This window comes from Mugil cephalus, chromosome 9 (genome assembly GCF_022458985.1).
Source record: "Mugil cephalus isolate CIBA_MC_2020 chromosome 9, CIBA_Mcephalus_1.1, whole genome shotgun sequence".
NCBI lineage: Eukaryota > Metazoa > Chordata > Actinopteri > Mugiliformes > Mugilidae > Mugil > Mugil cephalus.
Window position 1 is genome coordinate 20,842,925 of NC_061778.1, and position 19,158 is coordinate 20,862,082.

At 44.2% G+C, this 19,158-nt stretch overlaps 1 protein-coding gene across 1 annotated transcript; it reads left to right on the top strand.

Annotated features, from left to right (window-relative positions):
- The first annotated feature begins 216 nt into the window (after nucleotides 1–216).
- Nucleotides 217–17,477, top strand: LOC125013363 (myelin protein zero-like protein 2). Its single transcript, XM_047593981.1, has 5 exons — nucleotides 217–454; nucleotides 13,691–13,860; nucleotides 14,170–14,380; nucleotides 14,568–14,739; nucleotides 16,202–17,477. Exons 1-5 carry the CDS (start codon nucleotides 400–402, stop codon nucleotides 16,359–16,361), a joined length of 768 nt encoding a protein of 255 aa, XP_047449937.1. The 5' UTR covers nucleotides 217–399; the 3' UTR covers nucleotides 16,362–17,477.
- The last annotated feature ends 1,681 nt before the right edge of the window (nucleotides 17,478–19,158 follow it).

Below are 19,158 nucleotides of genomic sequence, written 5' to 3' on the forward strand. Positions count from 1 at the left end.
GGTTTGCGCAACAGCTTATAGCACCTCGCATATAGCAGCAGGACAGGTTGAGTAACCAGCTAAACAAAAAAAAAAAGAGAAAAAAAAAAAAAAAATCACCGGCTCTGGGTGTAAGAAGGAGATAAGAGGGCGGCGAGGAAAGTGGTTGTCCTAGTTACTCCGCCCGAAAATGTGGTGGGAGGGCGCTGAAATGAGGGCAGCGGCAAGTTGGGACGCGTCTTAGAAGAAGAAACAAGGTGGTGGTGAGGACTCGCCGCGACTTCATGTTTTCGTCCCTCACTAACGGGGATCCACAGACGTGTCGGCCGAGGTTCCTGTCTCTGTGAAACGGCGGAGGAGTCTCAGTGGGCTAGTTGACTCGGTCTCTTGCTGCTCAGCGGACACCCTGCCGTCCATCCAATGTGCGTAAAGGGGCTCTACTTCTTCACGGTCCTGTTTGGACTCGCAGCTTCAGGTGAGACGCCGGTGCGGTGCGAGCGGGTGATAAGAGTGAAGCCACGACTCTGATTTCATCTTTTGTTCATGTTTTAAACAGTGAAATGGTTTTCAAAAGTTAACCAGTCGTTTTGATTGCTGCTCGTTATCCAGGGCTACATCAACACATATTCCACCTACTGATGTTCTTCCAATATATTGGGCACAAATCAGAACATCGGTGTCTACTTTTAAGTCTGGGTTTTCCAGAAGTTTACATAGGCTCTTGATAGATCCCATGAGTGATCTTAAGACACGACAGGATGACCATTAAGCCTTCAAATGATCGAGTTTCAAAGTCCGATTGTCTGTCCATTAGTGAACGCTCCACAGGGACCCCTAACCTCCATCTCAGAGCGCGGCCGTGCGTCATTGGGAAGTGGAGAACTTGGCACAGTGACGCCGGGTGGGTCGCAGAAAAATTCCTCTGAACCCTATAAAACATGCAAAGTCTTGGCCACTTTTGACAAGATAATGACTTTACTGTAATTACCGGCGTCGAGTCCGGTGCAGGCATTGTGTTTTGGTTTTATTCAACCTCCTTTCCTGGCTGTTAATGTGGCATCCGTGCTTACGTTCTCGGAGACTGCGAAGTGGCCCTCCAGACGCAGATAAGTCCACCTGCTTCCCGTCCAGGGGGCGTTCAGGATATGTCATTTGGATCATAACAACTTCTGAGACGCAAATGAAAACAAACAGTAATTTATCATTTCCGTTTGTTACAGCCGCTCACACATGAATGCCGCGGTGGCAAGGCTAATGGAACATGTTTTAATATCAGTTAACTGGTGTATCAATGGCAATTCATTCAGAAGACGCCACGTTGTTTAACCTTGAAGTAATCTCTCTGCCCATCCACTTAAGTGGATTATATTGATTGAACATGTCCATCCACTGCAAAAGCACCATGGAGGGATTCACTGTAGCAGCAAGCTGATTATGTTTACAATGAGCATGTGCCCGGGGATCAGTGAGAACACAGTCAAAGGCTCAGGCACAGACAGAGCAGGAGGATGACTGAATAAACTGTGTGGATATAGCGGGATGCGTGATCAAATAGCAGCGTGTGGATGAAGTAAAGCGCGTTGGAACCGATTGCAGCTCAGAGGCATCTCAGTTCCCATGTAATCACACCGATTGCCTTTGGCTTTATTGCTGGCGAAACTGCAATGCTTGACGAGACAGGCCAGCACACAACTTGTTCCCATGACACATGCATGGTACAGAAACAGGTTATTCCTTTTCCCTCTCTTGCTCCTGTCAGGCACACATTAAAACAGCTAACACATGTACCCACCCCTGTTTTGACATGCATCCAAAGACAGTTTGTAATATTCAGTTTGCTCCAAAACAGGCTGTTTTGAAGGAGATATGATGTAACAAACAGAATACACGCCCTCTGCTCCCACCGCTCTAAATATAATAACAGAAAGCCTTGCAGTGGTGCAAATCCATCATCGCTCTCAAACATAAATGCTCCTTTGTATATTTTGTGTTTGGCAAAGAGTTTATTATTTATTTTTTCTTTCAATTATTATTTGTGTTGAGATACTTTTGGGAACAGCGCTGTTGCTTTTCACATGAAACAGCTTTCTGCACCTGATGTGATTATCACCTAATTTGGATTCCTGTTTTAATTTAATGTAAATGTGATCACTCTCGTGCTCCATGGTAGAGGTGGAGTAAAAAGCTGAACATTTTTCAACAAACCATTAGAATAAACTGTAATTCTGACGCGTCTCAATCTTCGACCGAGGTGCACGGAAAAGGAAAATTAATATAAAATGGTGATGACTTGTGGTACATGACCGACGGGTTTCGTCTTGCTGTCCTCTTGGGAGTCATTCAAATACATAAAAGTGATTGAAACCACAGGTAGAAAGGACAAACGCTACTCATGGGATCTAGTCAAGTGTGCGAGTGGTTTGTGTTTCCTTCAGGTTCCTATCTAGTACAGTAGGTATAAATGGCATATATTGCAGTTGTTCAAGTGATTAAAACAGAGTGCACTTAATCCAACCTGGACGAAACACATTCAACACAGAAAGGCGCATAGTTAATCAGTCAGAAGAAGCCACCAAACGCGTAAGACACGTTGGTATGTGATGGAAATATTTAAAAAGAAAAAGAAAACGTTGCAGCAAAAACATGGAATCTGTTTCCTGCTCTATACTAGTACAAGTACTAATACTCTTCATACAGTTTATCTGATAATGTACTGTATGTCATTTGGGGCCTGCTCAGACCTTTAAGCCATTAAGTTCAGATCTAGGTTGTGCGATCGTACGTGACCTGATTTAAGTAAGTCTGTTCAGACCGATTGTGGTACACGTCTCTGAATGTGTCCCCACATCCAATCTCAGTTTCGTGCTCTGTATGCGAATAAACCCTGATATCATCTGGGGTCCAGTAGAATGTTTGAAACAGCCGCTTGTGTCTAATGGATCACTGCCGTTGCTTGAGAACCGAGGACAGTTTCACCCCCGGCGGCCTTTAATGCGACCCAGGACGCAGTGTGTCCACGCTGCCAAAAGGCAAGCTCACACATGCGACCCAGGCCTCCTTCAAATGTGGTCAGAGATCGGACCTCTGAGGGCGCACCGGGGGTTGTTCACAGCTGTCTTACACGTGATAGGATCGCCCAGATCGGATCTTAACGCAAGGTCTGAACACGCCCTTGGTCACATTTCGTTGTGTGTTTAACGACTTAAAAACACACTTCTAACACACACCTAACAAATTATGACCTAAGCCGACTGAAAACAAACACTAACAGTCCGACCAGATTACTCTTCTTCCTCCCTTGCCTTTTCCAAACACACACGGCAGTTTAGAAGTCTTTTCTTAAGCACTTTTTCATCCCCTTCCCGTTGACAGTAAATGTATTGTTTTGCCTCTGTCTTCGCTTTAATTCCTCCCCTTCCTTCCTCTAACCCTTCAACCAGAAGCATGACATGCTCTCGGGCTGACGTGTGCCAACCTGTCCTGACTTACAGGTTTAACACACACATGCACATGTGAAAAACCTGGGCGCTGGCGACTTGAGGCGTTAACAGTGGCTGTTTAGGCTTTAGTCACTAAATCTGTCAGGTTTACAGAGGAGCTGCAGTTTCTTATATCGGTTTACTGGGATGAAACAGTTATCTCCCGCCACAATAATAGGCCAGTGTAGCAAAGGCTGGCTGTGGTTTTTGACATGCCGTAGTTTTTTTTTTTTGACACACCTATGAGGACGCCTGGCTTGTGTGTCTGGCTTGATGGGATTGCCTGGGGGTGTGCTGACAATGACGTGTTCACATGCAAGCACACGGAGGCGCATCTGGGATGTGTTTGAGGACTAAATAAAGACACTCCTCATGTGCTGTTTAAATTTTGAGCCTGCGCTCGGCTCCCCAAATGTAAGCAGGGATTACACGTTAATTCATCACCGAAAAGGAGGCATTCGGGTTCGCAGGTTCATCTGAGTTTTGAGGGGCCGGAGCATCCAATAAAAGCGGCTCATATTTGTGAGCATGTGTTTGTGTTGTTCTTGCGTGCTCTCCGTTGGCTGGTCGCTCGCTCTCAAAGCTGTTTAGAGTTACGGTAAACAAGTGGATCCGCAAGTTTAAACAAATCCTGCAGCTTTATGACATGTGGCATAGCTCGCCAGTATCTACTTTCCAGAGAACATCAGCCATTCTTTCAGAGTCATCCCTCCACACAGGGCCATGGCAGATTTTGATTATCAATCCGCATTAGGTGAACAGTTTGTGAGTGAAAGCAGGCTCAGTCACGATGATAGAATTTCCTGGGCTGGGAAGGCCTGTGACGTCTCTTAATTTCCTTTTCTTTGTTTAGTATCTGCACTTCATGTACTCCAGTATATCCAGCTATTGTTATTTATTGTTGTGCCATTGTGCGCAAAATATTTGACGTCGTATCAGCGGTCAAAATGAATGAATGCGCGCGCCATGGAGTGAAGGGCAAGGATTCGCGGAGATTCGCTGGCGAAGGCCAGGCTGCAAAGGTTCCACCATCCTTATACAGATATCCTGACTTCCGTCCACATTATGGGTTTATCTAAAGAAGTGTAACACTTTCATTCTCAATATTTGCACGTCTTTGAATCGAAACACAAAGTATCCCTTAAAATATCTGCATTTGCAGTGGAGCTTGATACACATTTTCCACCACCACCACCGCCGCCGCCACCACCACTGTAATCTAATGCCACCAGGAGTGCAATTTTAGATTGCCAGTAAGTAAAACAAAGAGAAGGAAGTTTTTTTTCTTTTTATCTCAGAAGTCATTATAATGGTGAACTTCCACGCTAAAAGAAACGCTTAGCATGCTTGCTTACAGACTGCTAACTCATAAATCATTCACTCGCCCTTTTTGTGCCTTGTGGATGTTGTTTGCCGTCCGCTGAGTGGCCTCCGCCGGTCTGTGTTTAAACATTTTTGATACTGACCTTTAAAGAAACGAGTTAGATTAGTGTAGCTCTTTGTAACACACTTGTAACACAACCGCACCTCAAGGGATGAATATAATGTTTTAATTACACTGGAAAAAAACTGTCTCAAGTGTAGAACAACAACAAGAATGTATTACAAATCAGAGAGTCAGAAAGTCCTGTTTCAAAGACAGACTTTGGAAGTTTTCCAGAAAGAAAAATGACAGCTATAGGATAATGCTAAATAAAAGAGTAGAAAAAGGGTGGTAACTATAAGGCACACGCCAGAGAAGTACGTGCACAGAAGCCAAATCCCTGACTTTATAGAGTTGAACAAAAGAATGTTTCACTGCTTATTACTTTAACGTTTCACCTCAGAAGAATTTTTTCCCCCAGAGCTGTTCTCTTTGTAGCAAGTAAAGGTGTCTTTGTTTGCAAAATGGGTGCGTGGCCCTTGAAGACAGAAAGCCAAGAACTGTGCCTCCTCCATATATATACATGTACAGTATACGTATATTGTCACTGGCTCAGTTATTCATCTCCTGTGGAGCAGAGCTGCAAGTCACCACGGGACTGGATCTCTAACTCATGGCGCAGCTGCAGCACACAAAAAACATCCCTCATAGTAAATATGTGAAACTAAGGCAGACGCCTGTGGGCTGTGCACGAGCTGGATCGAAGCATATGCTTCGGACCCACCCCCCGCAGTTAGGAGTTTGTAATCCCAAGGAGAATTTGTTGAGTCAGCCGCGTGGTGGGAGTGGAAGAGGTTTGATGGATTAAACTCTTATCCCCGCTCACCTACTCCACGTTTCCGCTGTACGCAGTCGCCCGATGCATTACAATTGACCTGAAGGAAGCAGGAGGAGGGGAACAGAAAGGAGGGGAAGAAAGCCTCCGAACAAGTGGCAGTCAAGCCACTAGTCCGACGTGGTTCACGCACATATGGAGAGATTAAAGCACAGCAGTACGTGGAGAATCTGAAGAGCCGTTTGTGACGTTGTAAACAAGACACAAATCATTTTAAATCAAATTATTGAAAGCGCTTGGATCTGCTGTTCCAAACACCAGGTGTCTGGTATGTCTCTCTGATGTCTTTCAGCTTTCAAGCATAAGCAACCGTAGTAACAGTGGATGACAAAAACACAGCACCGCCTGAAGATAGTCAAACTCCCTCGTGTGAGCTCTGACGTCATTTATACGTCGTTCCCAAAATCATGATCATACATCACATCAACGACATTCACTCTTCGGTGAATGCTTTTTACAAGACGCTGGGATCTGGCTGCGGAGGGACTCGTTCCCATCGCAACCTTAATGAGGTCGGCCTGGCTCACAGTCAGCCGTTACATTCATCCCTTAAGCTGTTTGACGGACCTGAGGTCAAACTCTGCTCGTCAGAACTCTGAAAAACATTACTTCAACAAACTGGCCTTGTGTCCACTGTCCTGCTGGAAAAATGAAAGCGGTGTATTACTGGTTTCTGAACCACTGAAACAGCTCCAGGGATATTTGTACAGAGAGTGAGTGAACATCTACAGGCGCACGGTTCGTTTGATCTGGCGAAATGTCCTGTTCATGAATGAGTGGGAACCTGTATCTGTGTAACATTTAGTATGTTACGCACAGTTGTGTCCACCTGGTGCGTTCCCTCCCTCCCATTATGCCGCTCAACACTCCCCCTCTCCCTCGGCTCCGTATCGTCCTCCTCTGTGGGCACACTGTTACCTGAACCTCCATTCCCAGCCCTCGACCCAGCCCCTCATGAAAGACAAGCCTTGTTAAAAACAGAGAAAACTAACCTGGGCTTGTGAAACCTCTCACAAAGCAGAGAAGAGGCTCTTTGTAATCCACTAGGCGTTTTGTGTGTTTGGCCCCGTCCTAAGTGTTTCCTCCAGAACTAGCGCAGGAGAGAATCGGGTTTCCTCCGGTGGTCCCTTTGTTTCCGAGCCATAATGAAGAGAGAAAAGGCACAAACACACACCGTCTAGGAAATAATGTGATGATACCAATTTCCTGATTTAGAGTGTTGTGCCAGCCGCCTGATTCCTAACGCAGCGTTTCCTCGTCTCTGTTAAAAGTCTAGGAGGACTGGTAAGACAAGGCCTCCGCTGCACAGTGGATGGAGAACTTGAACTGTAACTGTGTGCCTTCCCCATGAACTGCACTTCTTACCAAAAACAGATCTGTACCCTGAATCCAATAGGTCACACTGTTTGTTCAGTGTGCGGACTGTTTTTTATGAACGCTCAAAGAAGATTTTTAGAATACCACGGCGTGTTTGCTGAGCAGTTATGAAGGGAGTCCAATATGCAAAGTATGCCTCGCTACAGTGTGAAACACACCCACAATGACCTGCAAGTGATTAGGGTTTGGAAACGCCGCCCTATAGACAGCAACTACTTCGTCAGCAGAGGTTTAGTGAGGTGTGGTGGAAAGGTACCGACGAAGGACAGTTTGTGCCTAGAGCTCGAGCTTTGGAGACGACTATCGGGGTGCATTTTTTCTTAATTAGGTGACAGCAGCAGAGCGTAACATGGCAGCAGTGACAACACTGAGCTGAAAACAAATCAAACCGACTGGTTCGGTTCCAGAAATAAGAAAACTTCCCTCGCTGAATCCTAAAACTGTGTCAACCTTTGGAACATTACTTTTCTTAACATATTTTCAGGTGGTTCTTAGCCAACGCGTCTGTTCAGTACTTTTGACATTCTTTAACAGCCACAAGCATCCACTGCAGGAAGCCTTACACTGATCTTTCTGGGGGGAAAAGCACAACATATCATAGTCAAAAAATAAATAAATAAAACACACGCTATATTATGTATATGTTAGCTTTAACACTTGTAGCAACATTTACTGATGAGGGTGATGACAATTATTTGTTGACAATCTGTTTTATAAATCTCCAAAAGATAAAGACCGTTTTTCACCAAAAGCAGAATAAAAGTGACTCCTGCCGGACAGCAATACGACCAAAGACTTAAGACGCCGTAAAGCGTCTTTGGAAGGGGTCATGGATTTAAAACCCGTCTTTAACACTGGGTGAAATAATATACGGGCAGGTCACAGACAACTTAATAATTTTTCTGCTTCTTTGGAAGGCTTTTACACAGTCGTGGGATCACGGCCAAGCCAAGCAAACCCAATCACACTTGAGTGGGCCTGGTTTGATTATTCTACAGCAGATGAAAGTATTTGCACTGTTTGTCTTCAGATTGGCCAGTGGACCAGTGCAGTTTGTACCAAGCGGCGATGACAGGCGGAATAAAGTGTGTTAAAGGGTCAGCAAGTTCACTTTATTCTGATATACTGGACATATTGATAGACCTTATGGACCGAAGCCAACGCCGGTATATCTGATGGGTTTTGTGTGTGTGTGTGTGTGTGTGTGTGTGTGTGTGTGTGTGTGTGTGGACTTGTGCCAACAGTGAGCCCCCTAGAGAGAGTTTGTACACACAGACACACAACAATTAGCAATGATATTTTAATAGACAAGCATCTGGGGTTTACATTGACTGCAATATGTACAAACGCACACATGCACATACGTGCACATACACTCTAATTGCACACATACACTCTAACTGTGCCTTTTTATTTCCCAGTGAAAAGTGTGATGAGATCTCCTTTAGATGTTTTAGTAACCTTTATCAGTGAAATTAAATGAAGGCTGTGCTGGGGTTAAACTAATGCCTTTTATTTTTATCTTTGTTGCAAATTAGTGTAACATTTGTTCTTGGTCCATCATTATTATTATTCATATTTGAATAATGCTTTTCCGGCTGCTTTTATATCACATTTGTGTGTTTTTAATGAAACCTAAGATAGCGCTTATTTTTTTGAAGTCTGCAACTGACTGCACAGAATGCAGGAGCACACAAATAAGGATAAACGCATACACTTTGCTGCCATTCCCTTCTGTGCAAGCTACATAACTCCAACTTAATAAGCTGTGAAAGCTCTCTCTGTCTCTGGGTGTGGTCAGCACAGGCCGGACAGGATGTCCAGACATAAACAAGAGAGTGACTTGCACTGGACAGAAGGACGTGCCGGAGTAGAAGAATGGACCCGCAAACAAGCAAACAAACATGTAGTATTATCTTATCTCCTCCTTACAGACTGCAATTATGTACATAGAAAAAGACATTTTCCATCATTCAGTTATCCGCTGGCTCCATAGTACTCACTCATCTACTCAATCATCGGACTCTTTTTCATCACTTTGAAGCTTTCTGCTTATTTATCTCCCGTCTCCTTCTCTAAGTGAGACAAAATCTGCGCTCATAATACCTCATGTAATGGCATGCATCCTCCACAGCAATTAGAGCCTGCTAACAGCGGAATTAAAAAATGATTGTGTACTTTTATCCTCAGGGACAAATTAGTAATTGAGGCACTGTACATAGCCCTAGCAGAGTCGTTATTCTGCAAATATCCATTCTGTCTTCAAAAAGGCCTAATTAACCCTAATTCTTAATCAGCTCAGGAGGACGGCGTAGCTGACAGCATTTCACTTATTTTTTGTTGTCGTTCAAAGGAGATTAGCGACGCCTGTTTAAATTCATGTACTGTAAATAGACTAGGTTAAGGGTAGAGATGTGAAGTGAGGTGTTACGGCCTGGAGGACCTGCATTTTCCGGTGATATCTGAAGCATGATGAATCATTTCAGCTCGAGCTTTTTAACAAATTGGAGGAGGAGAATAGGCACCGCTCTATAATCTCTGGAATAGGGTTGTCGAAATGAAGCAGCTTAACCATGGATGCTCACTTCTGAGGTGAGAATGGTTTAGACCCTGTCACTGGAACAGAGTGAAGCTCGAGGCAACGCTGTCACTTTCAACCATGAAAATGTCGTCTTGCTGTATTTCTTGGTGCTTAAACCGAAAAATCATCAAAAACACTAACTTACTAACAGTCACTGCCAGTCATAGAAAACTTTTGTTTGGCTTTGGTGATTAAAGGAAAGGATTGGATTGAGACAACCAACAACGCACACACTTCATATCAGGTCAGATTAATATGTGATGCGTCATCAGTTTCAGCCCGGAAAACATTATGGGTTGGACTAAATCGTGACTGAAATTACGTTAAGTTAATCCTTATTTAGAGGATTCTTGTTACAGGTTAATGCTAATGCTAACTGCTAGGTAACGCAATGTTACTTGCATGTTTCAGGGGTGTCCAAGCAGAAGTTGCTACGTTACCCTCCACTGTGGTTCCACTTACTTACTAATATCTATGTTGGAGAGGCTTCACTTGATAAAGACAGACCAGACTGCGTCCTCTCTGTGTCCTCCTTTGGTCAAATTGTCCATTGAGTGAGTGAGAGTGTAGGGGTCGGTGAATGTAGTCAACTTAAAATAACACTTACGGTCTCAGGGAGTGACTGTAATAGTATTTTTATCACATTAGTATTATTATCTCTAAAATATGTGTTTTCCTCACCCATTCTTGTCAAAACATTTCCATTGAAATATGTTAACTGCTGTTTAAAGGCTATCGTGTTGAGATGTGTTGCATCCAATTAAGCCCCGCCCCTCAAAAAACATAACACTGTTTACAAACCGTGAAGGAGTCTATTACAGAGAGCAATCAGTTTTTTCCTTTCAGTGCAAACAGGCTGCAGACTCTGCTACAGCTATGCTAGTGGCTCCATGGGGCTTTACAACAGTGGGATTTAGGGCTTAACGCTAACCTGCTCATAATGGTGTTAATAGGATGGTGTTCATCAAATACGTCATTTAGCCTGTTCACTATCCTCTTTTAGAATTTGCTCATTAGCACTTTGAAGATATTTTGTGTTGAACATTAAGTATCAAGGCCTCAGTGTAGAAATGATTTCCTCCCCCTTCTGGCTCTGAGAGTTACTGCATGCTGTTGGTACATAAACTAGACATAAACTATGTCTACAGGCTACAGCCACTCAGGCCTGTCTCTTCTTTCAGCGTTTTCTACCAAGAAAAAGCAACAACACTGGTTATTTCATCCCTAACCTTGTCCCTAAATGCAGATTTTCTTTTTGAACTGAAGCATCAGCTGGACTTTTCCAAGGTTCTGTTTAATGCTTCCTGACTGCCAGAGATGTCAAATTCCTAGAGCTTCAGTAACATTTGTAATTAGTTTCTCCTAGCCTACTTTATTTCCGTTGCTACATCTGCGCTCCTCCTTTGCTTTGGCAGATAATAATAACTCCATGCTACCGTTGTGCACGGAGCACGGACTACAGATTTCATACTATATTTTTCACTGCTGAGCTGCATAGCTGGGCATTGTGTCTGTGAACGCTCTCAGTCATCCATGTCATAGTTTATCCAAAAAACAAAAAAGAGCAACTGGATTTGTTTCGCCAGTCATCCAAGCAGCTTTCCGAGCTCAGCAGTGTGACGGATGTCCGTTTATTTGTAAAAGCAGTACAGCTTTAAGCAAACGAAAATCCTAATCTGAGAAGATTACAAACATAGTAACAGGCATTCCCCTCACCCTGCACCAAATTACCTTCCCATCCATCAACAGCACACCACAGTAAGACATTTCTTTCAGACTCACTGATGCGCTGCACAAATAATGTCTCACATTCACTGTCTGGGGACAATGACTATCATAATTATACAGTCACAGCAAACCGGCCCGTTGAAATATTTTAGTCTGGACCAGAGGGATGAACCAGCTGATCTAGCCTTTTGCTTTTTTTATTGATCATGTGTTTCTCTATTTGTCTTAACCTTTTGATAAACATTCCCACGGCAGATGATTTCTGAGACATTTACCTGGTGGCTCTGACTCATTTGCCAGGACAAAAACACACGTGCAGGTGAGTCAGGGAGAGCCTCATTACTGTTGTATTATATAACATTATGTCTATCATAATGCTATCTGCCCTAATGAATATTCTAAGCTAATAAGAGGAACGTCGGGGAGAAAGGCAGGGCAGAGGAGGCTCGTTCCCTCTGTATATTCAGCGACGCATTGCACAATTTGCAAATATGGACATTTCTTGCAGTGTGTCCTCTGGCTGTATTGCTCACTCGCGCACACTACTCCCAGGTTTCATCGAGCTCATTTAAAACACATTAGGCTGTTACAGCGCTGTCAGGGCCCGGAGATGAGAGAGAAGCCAGTCTGTTTAATGCTGTGAGGGGGCCGTCTGGTCGCCCCACTCTCTCATCCCAGCCCACAGGAAACTCTCTCCAGCCTGATAAGGAACAGAATACGCCGCCCAAGGAGCTGAGCCCCCGCTGACATTTTCCCAGCTAGCTTCTGCCTTAATGGTCACACCGATCATGACGGGGGATAACAATATGGCTGGAAATGACTGTCTTCCCTGGTTCTTTTCTGATTTCTGTGCCTGTGGCCTGATATTGACATTCGGCGGACTACCTTAGCCACATTTTTAAACTGCAGAGTAAAGCTCAGTCAATGCTCGTCATAAGTCATTGATTGCTATGGGCGTTTTCACTATAAAGAGATTTAATTGAAAATTTTAATTGAAAATGAAATCCATTTAGTACCGATGGCTCTGTAGCTGAGTACATCAACACAAACACTTGTCCCGTGTTTAATGCAGGGGCTGGTATGACACAGGCACTCAGATGGTCTATGGCTCTTCTGACAGACTGAAGTGTCTCCATACAGTCAATGAGTGTCTCTCATACTCAGAGCTCTCATCAAGTGTTTGGCTTGTTCTGGTCCTCATATGGAGTGTGGAAAAGACACTCAAGTCTTGGCTGCACCGAGCTCAATCTGGATGCTGGCTCTGGACGTCTGCTGTGGGCCTGAGCGTCGACTTTAATAAGGCCAGACCTGGCTCGCGGTATTATTAGAATGCATAAGGCTCTCTCTATTAATAGACCAGGTGATTTCTGCAAGACAGTTTGCACATGAATGTCCACAGAGACTGTTTCCCTCTCACACACACAGACTCAGAGGGTCGGTTTTAAAAAAATAAATAAAGCTGCCTAGATAAAGAAGGCGTTGTGTCAGATCTGATGTCTGGTTCATAACGCCGTGTTGACCTGCTGCCAGACAGGAAGTCAGCTTTAAACATGTCTCTTCCTGGGACAGTGTGTGTGCGTGTGTGTGTGTGTGCTTCTGCGCTGTGTATGTGTGTGCAACGGCGCAAACTATATTCTCGGGAGCGCCATCCATCATTATAGAGGAGAGCCATATCGTTGCCAATATCCCTCTTCACTCGTCCGATCCATTCATTCTACATCTAATAGGTCTACTGTGCTGTAGAGATTGATATAGTCCATAGCTGTGTAATATACAGCAGGCTCTCAATTTCAGGCCTGTCTCAGCAGCAGCGGGGGAAGTCAGAGAAGCTGTTATTTCTAAAGCGCATACTGATCTGAAATCAGTGGGACTTTCAGGATGAAATGGAGCTTTTTTTTTTCTTTTCTGTAGCATGTGAGCCGACAGAATGCTTATGTATTTTTCATTTTTTTCATTCATCACTTGGAGTAGTCTGCAGGATTTCAGCGGTGTATATAATAAAGGCCACTCCATGAATCTCACACAGTTACGGTGACAACTTAGTCGAAGTTTCTTGCAGCAGCACTTGCGTAGGCAGAGTGAGGTCACTGGGTACACCGCATGCATTCTGGGAGGAGGGACTCAGCGATGAGGGTGAATTCATACTGCATCGATTGTGTTGTATTTATATGCATGTGTGTTTCTTCCACAAACCGTTTAACTGTGCGTGTATTGATTGCGCTCCGTGTGTCTCCCGAGCTGCCTTTGAAGTAAACTCCGCTGATGCACTTTGTTCTTGCATTGTCCAGGGGTGCTGCGGGTCAGCGGGATGCGTATATACACATCTGGGAACATGGAAGCGGTGAACGGGACAGATGCCCGTCTCAAGTGCACATTTCAGAGTTCGTCTCCGATCAACCCCAATTCCGTCACCATCTCCTGGACCTTCAGACCCCTCGGACAAGGCAAAGAGGAGTCGGTGAGTACGTGTCTGTGTCTGTTCACTCGCCGCGTTAGGGCTCATCCACCCCCTCAGTCCACTGAGAGAGGAGTCGGTGAGTCATCAGGCTCTCTGTGGAGCATCCGAGACAGCCTGTGAGGTTTACTTGTGTGTGTGCACACTGAGGAAAGACAGAATAGGAGGCAGCAGGTCTAGTTAAGTCTAAGCTTGTATCTTTCGTTATCCTGTTGTAATAAAATGCCTTCCTTCCCTAGCAGTAAGAGCACGCTCAATTTAATCTGTCCCAGCCATCTCCAACCAAATCTTCAAATCAAATTCCACCTGCAGGTGTTCCACTACCAGCAGCGTCCGTATCCCCCTTTGGAGGGCATCTTCAGGAAGCGCATCGTTTGGGACGGCGACGTCATGGGCCGCGATGCCTCCATCATTATTCGCGAGGTCAAATTCACCTACAACGGCACATACGTCTGCCAGGTCAAGAACCCGCCCGATGTCCATGGCACAGTTGGAGAAATTCGACTCCGTGTCGTCGCCACAGGTCAGCAGACAAAATATCCATCCTGAATTCGAATCCATTCACATTTTATCTTCTTTTTGAAAAATCAGAGTACATGAAACACAGGGCAATGTGATTATATGCCAGAGAAAGAACTCCCAATTTCAATGTAGCGGATTATTCCTAGACTTAAATTTTTTCTTTTGTATTCCCTGTCACCATCTCACAGCCTCTTTCTCCGAACTTCTCCTTCTGGCGTTGGCCATCGGTGGCGGTGTCGCCGCTGTGGTCATACTCCTCATCATCATCATGTCCTGCCGGAAGTGCAGGAAGAGGAGACAGAGACAGCTAGAAGGGAACGAAGAGGCTCCCCGCAAAGAGAGAAAAGACCCCACTGCGTGGTAAGACCCAGAGAAAGACAGAGGAAGAGGAAGAGGGGGATAGAGAGAGGAACAGAAGAATCACACACTTTCTCTCTCGTTCTCCGTCTCACTCTGGGGATCAGAGCGTGCGGTTCTCCTGCTTGGGGCCTGGGGCTCTTTTTCTAGACGTTTCACTTTCTTCCTCTTTCTTCTTTCTTCTACCACTGCAGTCTTTGGATCCCAGATGTTGGACCAGTAAAAGGCAGCTATCTTTAAGCCGAAACACATGGAAAACGTGCCTTTTGTTAGACAGCGATAGATGCTGTATTGCCATGTAGCTCCTATGATATCACCATGTGCCTTTCATTTCTGTAAAAGGAACAACTGTCTTATCAGTTCATCTTTTCCTGTCCAGCTAAATGCGCTTGCAAACACGATTCCTGTTTAGAGTTAATGTTTTGTTGATGTAGAGGTCGAACAATGGTGTATTCTTGCTGTTTACTTCCCTACTAATACATTTCAACCGCCAGCATGCAAATGCACTTCGTTTGATATGCTATTTCAGCCAACAATAGAAACAGTGGAACAATGACTGAGCAGTATTCAAGTTTCCACTGATTTATTTAATCACCACATGGTAGGAAATATTTTGAAAACCCCGTACAAAGCTCTTATCAATGCTCATATCAGTCGCGTTGGCCGATCCAGTTTACTGTGGATCTGAATCTGCATGAGGATGCTGGTTTACATTTCTGTTTGTTTCACTACTGAAGTAATATTACTGTATTTTTTCTTTCTTTTTGTATGTTTTTTTTTTTTTTTTTTTTTTTTTTGGCATATTTTGTGACTGAAATAATCAAGGTGCTATGAAATAATCCAAACCTGCCCTCGTTGGAAACAGACATTTCCTGCAGGACTTTTGTACAAATTTGGCACCATAAGCAAATTTTAAAAAGATTTAATTCACAGACTTGTCTGTTTCAAACAAGGAGTTACGTTTGTCAAGGAGTATATTTTTCCTGGGCTGGTGGCACTTCTTTGTCTCTCTCTTGGGTTTTCAGATCTCTCTGTAAAAGGTGTAGCAAATGGTCACGATAAAAAAAAACCTGTTGTTATAACTCAACATGTGCATCAGACTTCTAAAAGCCGGGGTCTCTGAAGGAAAAGTCTTTTTCTGTCATCTTGTTTGATCAGATTCAGACTTCAAACTGAATCTCAATAAAAAAAATAACTTGTTGAAGGAAGGAAATCATTTCCCCCAAATCAGATGCAGATGAGTACACAGAGATTTTGAGCCTCTGCTATCGGCTTGGGACAACTTAACCCTGTGTCTGCTCGTCTCTGCCTTTTCCCCATTGTGTGTGTGCTTTATCCTCATGTGTGTACATCAGTGATTCATGCATATGCTGCGGATGAATGCATATCCCGGTGTGTATGTGTGCTACTTTGCTCTTACCTCCCCCTGGTGGATGTCTCCCTCCTCTCTGTGTGCGTGTCCCAGCCACCCATCGAGGGCCGTCCACCTCTACATGTCAGAGACGTCCATAGAGATTGACAGTTCGGACGGCATGATCTCAGAAGCCAGCACCAAAGACCCCAGCTCATCAGAGGACGAGGGCCCGAGCTCAGATGACGACGACGATGGTGGCAACTCCGACTGAGGCGGTGAGGGGTGGGGGCAGAATGGAGAAACGGAAACGCTGACGTCAAGTCGGCCCGGGAAGCTTGGTGGAGGGATGCCCAGATGGAACCCATGGATCCCGCTATTTGGCCGAGTGCTGCTGAGTGGAGATGAAGAGAGGGCTGCTGCTGTGACTGAAACAAGCACATTGTTAAAGAATGTGAAGAAATCTGAAAGTTTGAAACTTTCCAGAAAAGCACAAAGAGATCAGAGCGATGCCTTTTGACGAAGAGCAAGGCTTTGGAATCGGACCAGAAGTACAATTACTTCTGGGAGAGAAGTGAAGACACACACATGTGAGGGAAGCTGCAGAGCTTATGACAGGAGAAGCTGGTTGGGCCACTTTCCTTAAGGATAAAAAGGGCGTCAATAACTGTCTACTGGGTTACACATGGACCTTGTTAAGTGTAAGATGTCAATAGCGAAATCAGTGACAAGCAATTGATTGTATTGAAGACATTAGCATGTAGGTAGGCAGAAGGAGGAAGATGTTTGTTGCTGAGTCACACACAGGTCTCTACATTTGTTCGGGTGCCTACAGCTTCTGCCGACAACTTTCTTGCAGACGTAATGGACAATATCTTGCGGAGGCCGTGGGATCGTCTTTCATGCAGTAAACGTCGATACAAATAACGTAGGTCTTGCATTTCAGTCAGTTATACACGCCACCGAGAAACCTGCCAGTGCTTAGAAGCGTCCGATTAGTGCCATGAAAAAGCGCGATATGTGATGTTGCCGTCAGTAAATGTGAAAGCCAAACACTCGAGCAAGCGTGCGCACCTGCCACATATGTTGGAGCACACAGTCAGATCTGAAAACCCTTTGATTGCGTAATGTCCTTGATGTCCACCACGCGCCTGTGAATGCACCACGTCTACTAACAAACAGCTGCCATGCTTGTCTTTCTTCCTTGCACGGCCGAATTTTTATTCGTGCTTTAATACCGAGCAATATGTCTATAGATTTCCCCCCCCCCCGTTTGTTTTTAGATGATGCCAGAACTATTTTACCGTGTTGTTTGAAATTGTCACCGTATATATATTTGTAATAGAGCTTTTATAAAAGTAAAAGTTTTTCTAATAAAAATGGCCTTGAATCATTGTCTCGCCTACATTTCACCTACACAAAGTTGACATAGACTATAGATAACAAATTAACACAAAGCTTGATTTCGAGTCTTCTATTATGGAAGACTAATCTTGTTATCCAGAATTTATTAGGGGTCATTATCTTTAATGCACTACCTCCAGTTGTGTGTTTATGGTGCGTCTGCCCGTTGAGCTCCTCTCTTGTTTACCTGCAAACGTTGCTGCAGTGAATCTTTTAATTTGCTTCAGGTTCACCGTGTTTTAAGCTGCCTGTGTGAGTTCAGTCTGGGTTTGTTTGTTTAATGCTGATTGTCCATGACTATGAATACATTACTCACGCATTTGTATGTGTGTGTCTGTGTGTGCGCACGTGCTCGTGCATCTGTGAGCCTCCTTACGTGCATTGATCAAAGTCTGCCTTTCTGGGTGAAGCTCTAGTTACTGACTGACAGACATTGAGCACGTGAGAGTGTCGGCAGACGAGGGTTGGTTAATACTAAGAAGCGAGACAGGCTTAACGATACACGTGTGTTTAAGTTATGGTAACTAAATAACTACAGTTCACTGACGACGAATGATCAACGAATGATCAATGAATGAAGTCTTCAGATAATACCCAGCTTTGAATGCGGAAAATGTTCTCAACATGTTTAATGCTTGTAAGAAATTGCAACTATTCAGAAACGATGTGATTTTCAGCATTGTACAGCTTCAAATATTCTTAGTCCCAGAGCTTATAATGAATTCACTGTACAAAAAGCAAATGGTGACTGCATCCTGAATGGCCCAGAATGCAAAGCAGCATTCAGAATGATTCACGTCTTCGGTGAAAGTTATGATTCTCTGTTTTTTTCCTGACTGTTACAACGCCATCACCTCTGCTGTTCGTCTCCCCAGCCAAACAGAAACACGGCTGCGTGCAACAGGAATCAACACAGACTGAAAGGAAACATTTCTACAAAAACCTCCACCTGATGATGAAAAGAAACTCACTGAGGATGATTCATTTTTGTGTATCCGCCTTTGTGTCTCTGTCTTACTCCCAGCTCCAAAGATAACTAAAATCCTGGTAGAGGTTTTCTTTGCCATTCCTTGGTCATGACTCATTTAACAAGCCCACACTGAGCAATACATTCATTACTGCGACACATGTGAAACATTTCTGTACAGAACATAATAATGTGGGCTCGGTTTAATCACGGAAAGTATTGGAACACTGTGTGTAAAGAAGGAATTTGTGTGTGTTGGTGCTGTAGCTCGTTCCTTTCCTACTTGCCTTCGGTTCGACTGCATATCTGTGTCTCATTTTATGCTGCATTCCGCACCTTAGGGTGGGTTGTACCTGGCACAGTTAGGCGGAGAGATACTAAATTCCTTCGCACATGTTTATGCACACACTGTTGTGCTTGAGCACACACAAAAACACGAGCCAGGCAGGTAAAGTTTCAGAAACTAAAAAAGGTATATAGTACGTGGCTGTCCTGGTTCTTGGCTATAGTTGTCCACACATATTATGTCAGTCATTATAAACACATCAGTCATTATTATTCATTCTAAACCTTGTCAGCTATAGAATCAGTGCATTGCAAAGAAATCCTCCTACAGCTGCTGAGAAATGTTGCCGTGCTTGTTTGTGACAGCCCTGGGAACAGTGTATCTGTATCCATGAAATGAAGCAGATACAACATT

Coding starts and splice junctions, on each gene's coding strand:
- LOC125013363 (XM_047593981.1), top strand. CDS start 400: ATGTGCGTAAAGGGGCTCTACTTCTTCACGGTCCTGTTTGGACTCGCA. Junction 13,861..14,169: donor GACAAGGCAAAGAGGAGTCG/GTGAGTACGTGT, acceptor TTCCACCTGCAG/GTGTTCCACTACCAGCAGCG. Junction 14,740..16,201: donor AGAAAAGACCCCACTGCGTG/GTAAGACCCAGA, acceptor TGCGTGTCCCAG/CCACCCATCGAGGGCCGTCC.